At 39.2% G+C, this 14,665-nt stretch overlaps 1 protein-coding gene across 2 annotated transcripts in view; it reads right to left on the bottom strand.

Moving 5' to 3' along the window:
• The window catches only part of slc8a4b (solute carrier family 8 member 4b), a 121,672-nt gene that overhangs the window by 60,689 nt on the left and 46,318 nt on the right, over positions 1–14,665 (bottom strand). For both annotated transcript variants that reach the window (XM_041986414.1, XM_041986415.1), the window contains exons 2-10: positions 8,319–8,581; positions 6,419–6,558; positions 6,144–6,296; positions 5,829–6,056; positions 5,308–5,718; positions 2,831–2,941; positions 2,584–2,736; positions 366–462; positions 8–199 (exon numbers count right to left, since the gene is read on the bottom strand). In XM_041986414.1, coding sequence (XP_041842348.1) covers positions 8–199; positions 366–462; positions 2,584–2,736; positions 2,831–2,941; positions 5,308–5,718; positions 5,829–6,056; positions 6,144–6,296; positions 6,419–6,558; positions 8,319–8,502 — 1,669 coding nt within the window. In that variant the 5' untranslated portion in view covers positions 8,503–8,581. The remainder of the gene's footprint in view (positions 1–7; positions 200–365; positions 463–2,583; positions 2,737–2,830; positions 2,942–5,307; positions 5,719–5,828; positions 6,057–6,143; positions 6,297–6,418; positions 6,559–8,318; positions 8,582–14,665) is intronic.

Genomic DNA, 14,665 nt, shown 5'->3' with positions numbered 1-14,665 from the left:
GTTTTACCTGCATGATCGTCATCGTAAATGGTCACCGTGGCTGTGTGGTTGTCACCAAGCACAGCTTTCGGGGTGGTGCTGGCATCCGTAGGGGCAGTACCAATCTCAGGATAGCCAACCACACGGGGGTTACTAAGGTGTACATAGAAGTACTCATCCTCCTCAAAGATGTCATCATCAATCACACCAACTGTGATTTCTGGAAAAACAATGGACACTTCAAAATCTTGCTCTGAGAAACTGAAAGCATCTCTTAAAGTAAATGCAATACACCTGCAGTGCTGCAAACAACCTTGGTTATTTGCAGCACAAGTCTGGTTTTTGAATGCAATACCACAAAAACTTACTGGCATCATAGTTTTTACCTTTGAGGGTCTCTCCAGGTTTGAACAGCAGTGTTCCTTCAGCAAACTCATAATCGGAACCTGCGTTAGCTGTGCCATCCTCAGTGCGATAATCCACCTGGGGCATGTGGAAGAAGAGAGACAAGGGAAGTGGAGTGAGATGACGGGGGTGGATGTCAAAGATGATCATAGAAGAAAGAAAAGGGCAGATTAGCACAAAAGGAGAGCACAGCACAGAGGAAAAGAGACAGAAAGAGGAGGGCAAAGATGAGAAAAAGAGGCAGTTGGGGAGATGCGGACAAAGGGTGAGAGAACAAGGAAAACAGCCTCATTAAACCAAGCCCTCTGGTATGATATAGTTTCATAATAAGAACTTTGAAGCTAGCACAATACAACTTTCCACATTACTAGTCCTCTCTCCCTCTCCGCTGCATTTGCCTGTAAATTAACCCCCCAACATCCTGCTCAAATGCAAACAAAATAAAAATAAACATAAATAGAAAGATAAAGAACATTTTAAACTAATAAGAGTTTGTAGCCGAAGCTCAGTCATGGTGTCAGTATTGGTGGTGCTACTGTGGTCAGTCTATTGGTCCTGCTGTATTTTTAGCTCCTCATGAAATCTCTTAGGCCTTAATTTATTTTTTAATGCATCCATCCAGCTTGATGATATTTCTGGGACTGTCCTGAGGCTTGGTAATATTTAATATTTTCCAGACTTGTGGAGTGCTGATTTCATCAATTCTACACGAAAATGTGAGAAAAACTATTTTATTCATTTCATTGTTAAAAAAAAGGAAAATGATACGAGAGTTTTTATCTCCACTATCAGACAGACATTTTTTTACATATTAGTTCCAAGCAGGTCTTGCATACATAAAACTGGGACTAACCTAGTTTTACCCTTGACTGGCATGACATAATATAAACTGAATGTAATATTTTCAGTGTGAATCAGGAATCTAATTATACAGTCACTTGCATTTACGGCCCATATTATTTCATTAAGAGAAAAAATACTTAAAATAGTTTCTAAGAGAACGTTCACTGTTACAGAATGAGTTATTGGTAAAAATAACTTAAAAAAAGCAATTAGTTGTAGCAGACAGAACCATGGCTGAAGCCTTCAGAGAGCACTATAACACTGACTGCATCACATTTAGCATTAGCAGGTAACACAGGCAAACCTTTCATAGACAATACAGATGGATAACTCTTAGCTAAGTGTTCAACATCTCAGGTGCAGGGACTCAGATGTTTCTCAGTGACATGTGCAGGATTACATCATATGTCACAGACATACACTACAGTCCCCTCCTTTACCATCACTTTTCTAAAGTTTCTTTCTGCCTGAATATGCTGCAACTGTATCTCAGTTAAAAGACACAATACTGTGTTCAAATATTGCCACTGTGCCTCTTATCAGTGTTCCAAGACAAACCCTTGATAATTCACTTTCCCGACGGTTTAAACTTCCTCAGCCTTGCTCTCCATGCCAACATCCTTCTTGTTGGCATGGTTATTTACCATAACAGATGTTTAAAAGGGCCAGAATTGCCAACAGACACCCCATAAGCAGCACAAAATCCAAACCAAATTCAACACTTTTAGCAAAACAGCAGGATTATTAAATGAACCTGCATAACATTATACATCTCTGCAAGCATCTTTATATATTTTTGGTGTTTATTTCATGTTTTGTAAAATACAAAAATCTGATCTTCTGGTATATCATAATTTATTTACAAGAGACAAACAGCCCTATAAATTTCCTGTGTAATAACACTGCAGATATCTACTGTTGTCGGAGACTCTGCAGGAGAGTCTGTTATTCACACAGAATATTTTATTCAGTGCATTAGGCCAGCATTAAGACTGATACCAATGACCCTTTGCAAAAAGACAATGTTTATTGGCCACGAGCTCAACTTAAAACCAGAAGAAGAAGGTGTTCTAGCTCGTGTCTCCCAGCCTGCTTCTGCTCTTCTCTACAATCTCTCCTGCACACCATCATCCAATTAGAAAAAAACAACACAGAAACTCAAATCCTCTGGAGGTGAAAACATGTTAGGAGGAAGATCAGATCAAGACAAAAGTGTTAGAGATGTGAGTGGTGGTTTCCTCTGTTGTCTGTTTTAATTTGCCTCTAGGTTTCTTGACTTCCCTCCCACAAGCACACACTTTAATTCCTAATCGGCTGTGTTTCTTTCAGTGCACACACACAAACACACACACACACCTTGACAGTGACTCCAGGGTCTCCTCCATGTCTGGCAACAGTCAGTTTCAGAGAGCCACAGTTTTCAAAGCACTGGTACAATGAGGGTTCAAACTCCATCCTGACGGTGTGAGGATCGTCCTCCTGAGCCTGAGTCTCATTGCTGCTCACCACCTGAAAATCAACACACACAGTCAGGCACAATGTGACCTAACAGCTTTAAATATCAAGTTAAACCCTGACAGGGGGAGTAGCGTCTGCAGCTTACCTTGCGAGCCTGGTCAGCGGCATGTTTCTTGAGGATGTTGCCCGCTCCAATCATCATCCTGGTTGCTTGGATACGGTAGAATGCTCTGCTCTTTTGCTGCTGCATCAGGACCTAACAAGCCAAACCAATCAATTAACAAACTGATTCATGCTGTGAATTTGATCTGCACTGTCCAGATTGGTCTCACTTTTATGGAGCTTATCTTTTAGTAAGAGATGAAGTACATGAGTGAAATAGTTGAAAATACTTTCTTTAACCTCTCCAAAAGTTAAGTTTCTCACACTTAGCTGCAAACTTTAAATTTAATGATGCTTATCAATCTAGGAGAAAGTATTTCAATAAAAGTGTATGGCTGAATAGTAATGCTAACGATCCACCAAATTGAAAATGAACAAATTGGCTTCTGTGGTCGTGGAGATCATTAGATTAAATGTAGCCTCTTGGCTGAGAACAATGAAATTTATTTAAATCTAAGGCAAGTGAGATAGAAGTTTCACTGCGGAACATCAATAAAATCTGCAGCTGATTTGATGGCGGCCTCTAGTAGTTGTGTGCTTTTGCTTCAGACGTGGATAAAATTGTTGGTACCCTTCAGTTAATGAAAGAAAAACTCACAATGGTCACAGAAATAACGTGAATCTGACAAAAGTAATAATAAATAAAAATTCTATAAAATTTAACCAATGAATGTCAGACAATGCTTTTCAACTATCCTTCAACAGAATTATTTAAAAAAAAATAAACTCCTAAAACAGGCCTACAGGGTACCAACAATTTTGTCTACATCTGTAAATAAGTTTGCCCAGCTCCATTTTCCTTTACAACTTTCAGTTTCTTCTGTGAAGATTTATTATGGCCACAGAAATTTTAATGTGCCCAGTGCAGTTTAGTCTACTGGTCTGTTGTCATTCTCATTAACAGTGCAAAGCTGAAGGAGCAGCTGCAAGGGCAGAAGGGCACGGATGCAAACAAACATCTGGAAGCTGCTCATTCCATTTTCTGCATGCCAAACTGCATCTCCTCCCTGGTTCAGCATCAAAGCCAAAATAAATGAACTGAATAAGAGCCACAAAGAAGCAGAGAGAACAAAATCTTTCAAGATTTAACGGTTCAAATGTGATATTTAAAAGTGGAAATTAAATTCGGAAAAATAACGCTATGATGTTCTCATTTATTCTATATTAATTCACAAATCTAAGAAAATAAAAAAGACCTCAGGTCCCTTCAGCAAAACATTTTATGGGTTTCCTTCCAACTGAGGTAAGCCTGAGAAAGCTTTAAGTTATTATTTTATCTGTCAGCAGTGGCTTGACGGGCAAAATATCACCTGGATGGCAGAGAAGTAGAACGCTACAGAGATGTCAGTGAAGTCTAATGGCACTGCTAGTCTGTATATAAATGTTTTTTTAAGTAGCTAAGAAATACACTATTGTCTGTTAAGCCTGACAATCAAAACAACTTTGTTTATAGTTTCAGTGAATGTATTTAGTTTGCCGAAAAAACAATATGCCAAATTTACTGATGCAGCTATTACGTGAAAGATGTAGTTGACCTGAGTTGCACAACAGCAGCTAAATCAGCAGCATTTCTGAAATGTTTTATCTTTCAGTGTTTTATTTGTAAAGGCTGCATGATGATGTGGTGGTTAGCATTGTTACCCTACAGCAAGGGTCCTGGTTTGAACCTCAGCTTCATTTTCTCCAGTTTCCAGTCTCAAAACTTGCATGTTAGGTTAATCGGTGTTTCTGAATTAACCCTAGAATTTAGAGTAAGTGTGAATGGTTGTTTGTCTTTGTGTTAGCTCTGTGCTGGGCTGGTGACCAATCCAGGGTGTCCTTTAGTAGCTGGGATAAACCCCAACTCCCCTGTGACCCTTAGCTGAATTAAGCAGGTATAGAAAATAGATGGATGGTTAGTCTTGTGACCACTCAAATTGCTTTGCACAACAAGCCAAGATCCTGCTGTCACACACATTTACACAGCACTGTTTAAGGATCATTTATAGCTGCATGGAGGTATCTGTCTGTGTCGCTCTCGATGAGTGCTGTTTTCTAATTGACGTAGTAGTGCAGTAAATCAAAAACCAAACACAGCCTTCGTAGATTGTTTGAATGGCTGGATAAAAGTTAGCTTGAGCTAGCAGGGGCTGATAGCAACCGATTTTGGAATAAAAAGGAAACTCCAACATGGATAACTAGTTAAAAAGCACACCTACTATCACCTTAAACACCTTGTTTTCACCTGAACGTCTCACAGCATTATCTCCATCTCACTGTCACCCTCAGCAGAGAGATGGATAATTGAGATGTGTTTGTGACTGTTTCACTGGGCCAAAAGAGTTAGCAGCAATGTTAAGAAGCAAACTTCTTACAGATCTTCATACTGTGTGCTGCTGTTGATCCCTCAGGCTAAACAAACCTGTCTTTGATTTCGCTTTTACTAGCTTCACCAAACTATGTCAGCTTTGTGCCACTAACCTGGTAATTTGCCATCTCAATCAGCTGCTCCATGTCTTTTTCTGGGTGCCTCTGCTTCAGCTCCTTCAGAGTCCTGGCCATGTCCCTCCTTGCCTCATCTTCCTCATCCTTTGCTCCTCCCTCCTCCATCAACCCTCCGTCCATCCCGCTGTGGCAGTTCAGTGCTAACTGTCCGTCCAGCTCCAGCATGTCCATCTTGGTGAAGCCACCTGGGCCCAGTGCTCCACCTCCTCCATCTATGCCACCAATCCCTCCATCATTTCCTCCTTCTGTCTCAATGATGATACCGCGATTCTTGTCGGCACGGTAACGCTTGCGGACATATTTGTAGATGAGAAGGCGTCTGTCGGCCACCCAGGCTTGGACCACACAGAGGGGGAAGCAGAGGAAGGTCAGCACCGCCTCCCATACCTATAAGAGAATAGATGGGGTAAAATTCCACACTTTCCTCTTCTTTGTCTATTTTTCTTCCACCAAACCCTCCTCCTTAAGAAGCTCCTTTAAATCATGTGTGTCCTTACCTCCACCTCTCCAGGGGAAAAGACACTCAGAATCAAATAAAGCCAGATGTAAGCGAAGATGCTCCAAGCTGCTGTAACAAAAAACACCCGAAGGTGTTTTATTTTTCGCGTCTCTCCATCGGGAACCACATACACACACAGGGCGATAATGACAAACATGTTGAATGCAGCGCTGCCCACGATGGTGCTGGGACCCAGAGAACCAGCCTCGAAACCGTGACCGCACACCTGCAGGTGGGATCAAAATCAAATTATTATGTTCCCATCACACTTTATCTATCTAATGTGTAGCTAGCTAGCTCATGTTGTACCAACCTCAATAACTGACAGCAGTATCTCCGGGGCACTGGAACCCAAGGCCATTAGAGTGAGATTAGAAACAGTCTCATTCCAGATTCTGACTGTGGTCGTAATGGTCTCGCCATTTGGCTTCTTTATGGTGATTTCCTTTTCCTGGGATGTTATGACCTGCAGAAGAGCAAAAACACAATGAAGATACCAAAGAGATGTTAAGGAGCTTTGACTGAGTAATCTTACAGAGGGAAACATAAAACCACGTCAGGGTTTATTATGTTTATTAATTGTCGTACCTCAATAGAAGACATGAACCTGTCCGCTATAATGCTCATTCCCAGGAACATGTATATAAGGGCCACAAAGTAAACAATGGCACGTGCAACTTTGTCCCCTACAGAAGGGTTCTGAGGGTTCCACACAGGCAGCACAACTCCTGGAATTAAAACATGAAAAGAGTTTTTCCATCATAAGGGTCACAACAGCCCTATCTGGTCACTGCTGCTAAGTCTGCTCAACTCTCTGCTTCTTTAATCTTATATAGTCTGCCACTGCAAGCCGCCTAAAATAAACTCAGTGGCAAAACAATCTGAATAGGCATTTTGTGCAGGAAATTTTCTATAAGGCCCCATTTGTCATGATAAAACTCACTGAAGCGATAAAGCCTACGGATGTTGATGAGATTTAGGTCAATAATTTGGCACAATCAGCCCAAAAGTCAGCATGTTTCTGCTCATTAGCCAATGATGCTGAGTCACCTTATGTGAGGCTTGCTAGATGTGTGGGAGTGTCCATTAGCACCTGGAACATATAAGGTGTGGAAGTTGAATTTTTTTTTTTTTTTTATTATTATTAAAAAACTTATTCTTACAAAATGTTATTGAGATTTTGATTCAGCAGTTTAAGATCAAAGTTGTGGGAAAGTAGTTGAAACCTTCATTAGCACATTCAATGTTCCCAGTCAGTCCCAGTCAGTCAAATATCTAAATGTGTAGACAGCTGTTGAGACCACAAATCTTGATAATGACTGCAGCCTTTCCTCAGGCTAGCAATTATGACCATATTGTCTGCACTCCTGTGTGTACAGTTTTCATCTGCACCATATGAGAGGATTTTCTCACATAAAGTGTCAGGAGAGGTGTCATATTTTGGCCAAGAAAGCAAATGGAGTGATATTTTGCAAGAGCACTGCATGAAATTAAAAGGGGCCTTTGTACAGAACCACACAGTGTTATTACAAAAACTATTTTAACTATTGCATTTGGGTTATCTTTTCTTTGTTATGTGATTTTTTCATCTAAATTTTTTTAAAGTAATTGTGTTTTTATGATTACTGTTTTTTCAGACTTAATTTCAAGAACACAATTCCTCTTCTTCTATTTTCAGTACCAGTTCAGGCAAAGTTTACTGCCTGTGTCTGCCACTTTGCAATAACAAATGTATTAGGAAGCAAGGGCTACATTCAATAAAAGTGCATTCAATTTACAGAAAAGAGTTTTCTGTGCATGTACAATACAGATCATATGTATGGACAAGTGAGCATGGTCACAACAAACTGGCAAAAAGCACAACAGGATGCACAGGCAACACTGTCAAAAGGCCAGTCTGCAGGCTTGCACTACAGTCCAAACAAACCAAAATGAGTCACCACTGTGGTGCTAGACATAAAAGGACAAATTCAGAGGTCATGTGTCTGTGCCCCAGACTCATCTTTATTTCCTTGTTAAATTACTGTTCTGTAAATCTTTGATGAATAATGCAACCCAGACAATGAGGACTTAGCTATTAAACCTGCAGGATAGAAATAGTGGGAGAAATATACCATATTTATGCAGCCAAGCTTTGCTTTGACCATTAAAACATCATTATAATCCTTAGACATAATTATTTACTAAAAATGAAACTGTTCTAATCGAATAAGACACTTTAAAACCAAAGAAAGTGAGTCTGAAAGTTTAAGAAAGGTGGTGTTAATTATATCTGAATCAATATCAGTATTAATATTTATAAAATAATCATGTTCAGTTGTTTTTTATGCTTACACAGCTGGTATACAGTCAACCAACTAGAGGCTTAACACTTTCATCTACTTAACCCTGTCACTAAGCTGGACTCCCTGAAAGGTTTAGACTCTATGTAATCATGTTAATCCTTCCCATTTTCACTAAACTGTTTTCACAGATAACACAAACTCACCTTCCTGACAGGGGTCTCCACTAGCTGAACAATTTTTCTCTGAAGAACCTGCATGGACCGATGAAGGGTATGACAGCAGCAAAAAGAAGGATACGAGGAGGAAGAGAAGCGAGGAGGAGGAGAGGTGGGATGAGTGGAGAGAGGAGAGGGATGATGGAGGCGTAGACATGGCTGCAAGAGCCATTTTTGCTGATGCAGCTGGGCCTTTACTGGACTCTACTGAGTTCTACTGAGTCAACTCAGTGTGAGGTGATGTCAAAAACCTGCAGACAATGAGAGAGAGAAGGGGAGAGAGATTATTCACCTTTCCAAACCACAACACGTTTTCACATGAACTCTGGATTTAACTTTTAAAATAACCCCTCTAATGTTTTTCTTCAAGCATTGTGGGCCTTTACGTAAGGCTGCAAATGGTGGAACTTCAAGTGAATATAGTGTGGAAAAGCATTTAAGCACCACTCAGCAAAAACCCTTCATCTATGACCAAAATTTGCAAGCTTCAGTTTTATGGTAATGTCAAATGGACTGCAATCATACAGCACTTCACAAATACATTCAAACAGCACCTTAATTACATATGATAGTCACTGTTGTCTATCACACACACACACACACACACACACACACACACACACACACACACACACGCACACACACAGAAATGGATCGACTTCAATCAAACATAGGGATGCAATTTCAGGGTTTATAATCTTGCCAAATGATGCTTCAACAAGCAGACCAAAGTAGCTAAGAGTTAGACAGTTCACTTTACCTCCAAATCCACAGCCTGCTTCTCAAAATAAGATGGTGTAAATGTGATTTAAGAAAAACAATAAAAGCAATAACAGAAGTTCCCTACGTAAAGAAATAGAAAGTCTTTTAAAGTGCTGTAAATGGTGTTATACTTGTAGCCATTAACTCTAATTAAAGTGAAAATAATAAAGTTTAATCAGTCTGAGCGGCTATGAGCACAGATAAAAATATATAGGTAGCCTCTGTTTTTAAATCCGACCTTAGACCATTATGAACATATTTTATAGGCTAGATCACCAAACAGATAGAACTAGGACACATTTATGTATGTTACAATTCTGTTGTTTAGTAATTTTATACTAAATAAAAGAGTTTAAATGTATGCATTATTCATGAAAGTCTTTACATCTAGCTTTCCTTCCCAAAGACAAACATGAAAAAAGAGAACCAGGTTAGCAAGACTAATTTCTATAAAACCTCTCTGTTCACCCAGTTAAGTGCTCAGAACAATAAAAACTAAATCTCCTCACACATCTGATTTGCTCCTATAGCCCTTAACACCTGCAGGGCTCCATGCTGGAACTAAAAACTAGTGGGTCTTCTTTGTGAGCCAGAACATCATTAGTGTGTAAAAGCTGGGTTCTCGCTATATTTCAATATAGTAAAAAAAAAAAAAAAAAGCAAACGCCAAAACAAATAATAAGCTAAAGAAAGAAAGGAATACTGCAACAGTAAAAAATAAATAAAAAATAATAATAATAATTGGGGCAAAGTGGAGCTGGACATAGTGTCACATGTCCATCTTATGAGCTACTGGACAGCATGATGCGTCACTGGCCAGCAAACCCGGTAAAAGGGGCTGCAGAATTCAGTCACTGCAGCAGCTACAACGGAAGAAATGGACCGAGTACCACCTCCCACTCCTGGCTCTTCCAAAAATAAAGACAACAAATTCACTGAAACTCACGTCACAGTGGGAATAATTCATTTTGTGTAAAATGTTGCCTGGCAATTGATTTAATTTTAATAAACCAAATTTATTTAAGCTCATTTTGACTTTCTAACATCTTAAGAGATTCTCGTAGGTTATAATCGAGCCTGACAACTTAACCATCAACTTTGATTACCAAATTTCCAAGCTTTTTACTGTCACATGGTAAAGTCCTCCCACTATAGTTCCAGTTAAACTGGTATAAACTTGGTATAAAATAGCCAGTTCACTAGAAAGGATCGAGGCTCAGAGACTCCAGAATGGAGCCAGAACCAGAACAGTGTCTGACTGAAAGCGTTACTGGAGGGTTAAAATTTGAGGCTGAACCTGACTAATTAAATGGTCTAAATGGCTAAAACGGCACTCTTAATATTTCTGTTTGAACAATGGATCATACGATCATGTGCAACATGACAAATACTTCACTTGCATCCCAATGCTTTGGTGCTTCTCAGCTTTAAGTGATTTTTTACCATTTAACTCAATACAAAAGCATTTCAATGCTCAATCACACATTCAACTACAGGGAGTAGCTGATTTCAGAAAGAAGCAGCAGACTAATGCAGAACAAGGAGATGGCTTATATCAAGCCGAAGTCATAAGCAGAATAAATACAGATCAGCCTCTGATTCACAAGCATATTCAAAACTGTTTACTAACAGGTTTGCCTTGCAGACTTGGCAACGTAAAGATCAGTTGGCGTACTTGAGCCTGATCTTACACCACATATCACATATTGCTATATATTCTGAGCCACTTGGCATCAGACTGTTATGAGATATGTAGTTTGTTTTCTCTACATACATAGTAATATTTGTAAAAGGGTTATGCCTAATTTTTTGTCTTATTTGTAAAAATGTTTATCTAATCCTTCACGTAACTTTGGTGTCCAAACCTGCTCAAACAATGACTGAGAGCAAAAACAAAGAAAATAAAAGATAATTTGGTCTCAGGTGAGTGTTTTAATGTGAGTGTAAAATGTTCAAAAGCCGCAGATACTTTTGACTCGGGGCTTTCTCGCAACTGAACAGCAGGAGTATTAAAACGGCTACTTTACAAAGAGGCTTAAAAATTGATTCAGCAGTTTTCCCACCGTTCCCTGGTAGAAATGATGGCCTTGAAACAAATATTTCATATGCGAGTCTTTACTAATAAGCCATTACAGACACTGTCTGTGTGCAGAAGGCTGTTTTATAAATGCAACTATTTGCTGTAGATTTTATGTTGGGCAGCAAATCAGGTCAACAATGATATAATTCCATGATGTAAAGGGCCCGTTCAGAGCTGTGGGAAAAAAATGTTAAAAAAGGGAAGAGAAACTGTTTGATGAGGCAATGTCGAGTCAAATTAAATACAAACACACAATCAGAAACAGTGTCAGTTGGCCATGATGTAAAGAAGTTGCTGACCTTGTATTACCATATTCTCAACCTCACTTACACACCCTCCACTGACAAAAATGCTGACCCTCTTTCACACAAACACACCTATGCAAACACCACCACAGTTTGTCATCTGTGGTGACATTAGCATCAAGCCTCTGACCCTGTCTTCATCTATCTTTAAGGGTCTCGCTGCTCCGACAACTACCTGTCAGTTCAATTGGAAAGTCACTCCTCTGCCATTTCTGCTGCGTCACTTTCTACCAGACACTTTTTTTCGTTTTCCTCATCCTTTTTCTGCAATTCTCAGATGAATAGAAAACCCCCTTTTTTCTACTAGATTCATTAAATTTCATTTTTCCTTTCCCCATCCTCACCCCTTCCATCTTTACACTCTTTTTGGTCTCTTTTAAGCTCCCACTTGCTCCTCATCCCTCTGTTCCATGTTAATGTCCTGATGTTCTCTGTCCTCCTCTAATCCCCTTCTTACTTTCTCATTCTCATTTCCTCTCAGACCAACCTAATATCTCCTTTTATTTTATCTGCATGTAGTCTACAGTATTACTGTTTACTGACAAATATGTTTGTAAAAGTAAAAGGGACCATAAATGTCCATTATATAGACTTTTTTCTTCTTTCTTATTCGTACATTTTAATAACAGTGACAAACTATGATAATCATGTGTACTCAAGTGGCTACCACTTAGTTAAACAACTCTGGTTAAATGTGCAGCTGCAGATGAATTTCTGCGTACCATCTTCATTTTCTGTCCAGGTTTTCATAAATTTCAAGAAATCATTTGTACTCAAACGAGCTCTTTCCTGAGCTGAGTCTAGCTTCAGCATTTTTAGAGATAATTTAAGTGAAGCCTTTCAATAATAACTTTAACATTAAAAAGAAATGTCTGCTCTCAGAGCAAATCCATGTGCAAAGTGAGCAGAGAAAATCAATTTTACTGACTCATATATGAGAAATCTATTCATTAATCATCAGTAAATGAACTGGATCTTGGCTATGTGTTGGACTGGCAACCTGTCCAGGGTATACCACACCTCTCACCCAATGGCAGCTAGGATATGCTTCAGATTATGTGTGTGTGTGTGTGTGTGTGTGTGTGTGTGTGTGTGTGTGTGTGTGTGTGTGTTCCTTATTTTCCCCAGGCTGTCCTCTTGTAAGACATGAATCATTCTGACAGATCACACACAAACCATGACCTCTTCTGACATGACAGAGATGCTCATGCATGATTGTATGCTTGCATGCAGACATGCATGTAAATGAAAATATATGCACAAAAAAACACACACACAAAACATAAAAACTTCAGTCGCACTCACAGGCCGGTCAAATCCCTCTATAATGCTTTTAATCAAACCAACAGGTTTGCATGCACACGTCTGAGAGGTGCAGTTAGATGTGATAGTAAATTGCTATCATAAGGAGGAATGACACAAAAGATTTTAATGAAATTTAAACCATAGTTACCCATCTTACTGTCAAGAGCCTCATTCTGTAATTGCCTGTCTTTATTGTAGCTATACCCAAGTATAATAACAGAGTCCAGCTTTATCATGCTGGATTCAGATTGCCTTTGTTAATGTAAATTCAGCTAAGTCTAAGTCTTCTATCTCATTAAAGCCAACCTGTTTTCTGCAAATATAACATTTCCATTTGCTGCCGCTTGCAGTTAAAAGCATTAGCAAAGCAACTGGCAATATCTTCCTGCCAATTATGGTCAAATGACTATCAGTCATAAAAATCTGACAAAAAGACGAGCCAACAGTGGATTGAGTATCAGCTTAGCTAGTGTTCTGTAGCATATACTAATCTGACAAAATTGCTGCTCAGCTGATGCAACCAAATCTGAAACACTGCCTCTTTAAATCCCTGGGAATTGAAATAAAAACAAAGAAAATGTACCACATCATGGTCAGACCTGCCTGACAAAGCTGTAGTTGAATAAGGCAAAAAAATATTTGCCTCATATGTGAAAGTGGGAACTCTTAAGAACTGCACAACATGTGACAGAGGGGCTGAAAGATGAGATAAAAGCAGACGACACACATATTCACACCCACTCTGAAGCACATCACACACACACACACACACAAGTTTCAACCTGTTTATTGAAAGCAGTAAGAGCACTGACCACGGCTGTCGATTCCTATCACATCAGCTCTGCCTCAACGCTCTGCCTTGTGAAGTCATGCTGATGTCTCAGGGTTAAATGACATTTGATTCAGCATGATTTCTTAAGCTCAGCAAGGATTCATACTTTCATTCACATCCCTCTTTCCTCCTTCTACTCCATAGCTCCTAGCGTTTGCAATAGTCATGACCTCATATCACTGTGAAAAAACAGCCACAGAGGTGAGATTGCATCACTGTTTCAAGCACAAACTGGTGACTCTTGAGGAAAGCTCAACAGGAAGGGTTTGAGTTTTTGTCATATTTCTTCCACATGCACAGAAAGAAACTTCATATAACTACAATGCACTAGCCGTTAGACCCAGATTTATGTACTCTCTGAGGGCTGCAAAGATCTCTTTTCATTGATTTCTCCATCTCACTTTGAATCTAGGGTCATTTGTTTGATTTCATAGCACTGTTATGTGTCATACAGCCTTTCAGAGATAGTGATTAGAAAGAGTGCAGTCAGGATATAAAATCATATCTCAGGATTGAATTTTTTTCTTCTTATCCTTAATCGCTTAACCTTTATCATCTGTCTGGCTGATCCTTCCTGTCGTCAGGTTTTACTCTCTGCTCTCATATTTGCGTAGATTTAAAGAAACAGGCTTTTTCTTGCCAGTGTTTGCATATATTTGTGCTAACAGCTCAGCTGTTAAGAGCTGTGTTTTTGGTTTTCAATGGTAAAATGGACAACACACTGTAAGTGAGAAGAAACCTCAATCAATATGGATCTTTTCATATTGATTCCTGTGGTAATTTAAGTCTTTGAGAGGGCATTAATGTGGACAACAATTTATTCATACCTTTTCAGCATGAATAGAAGTGAATCTTAATTATATGTCATTTCAGAGCAGTGAGCTTGTGAGTGGAGTTGGAGACCTTTTTAGTAGATCTCTGTTAGCAACACCAAGGACAAAATGCATACAAAAAACTAGTCAAATGCCTTGTGCAACACACAAGCTGTTATTTATAAAGTATGAATGAGTGAAAGGGAGAATGTGCGTACCTTATCATGCATACACACATT

Source organism: Melanotaenia boesemani, chromosome 5, assembly GCF_017639745.1.
Source record: "Melanotaenia boesemani isolate fMelBoe1 chromosome 5, fMelBoe1.pri, whole genome shotgun sequence".
Lineage (NCBI taxonomy): Eukaryota > Metazoa > Chordata > Actinopteri > Atheriniformes > Melanotaeniidae > Melanotaenia > Melanotaenia boesemani.
The sequence above is the reverse complement of the archived record's forward strand: the minus strand, read 5'-3'. Positions and strand labels throughout refer to the sequence as shown.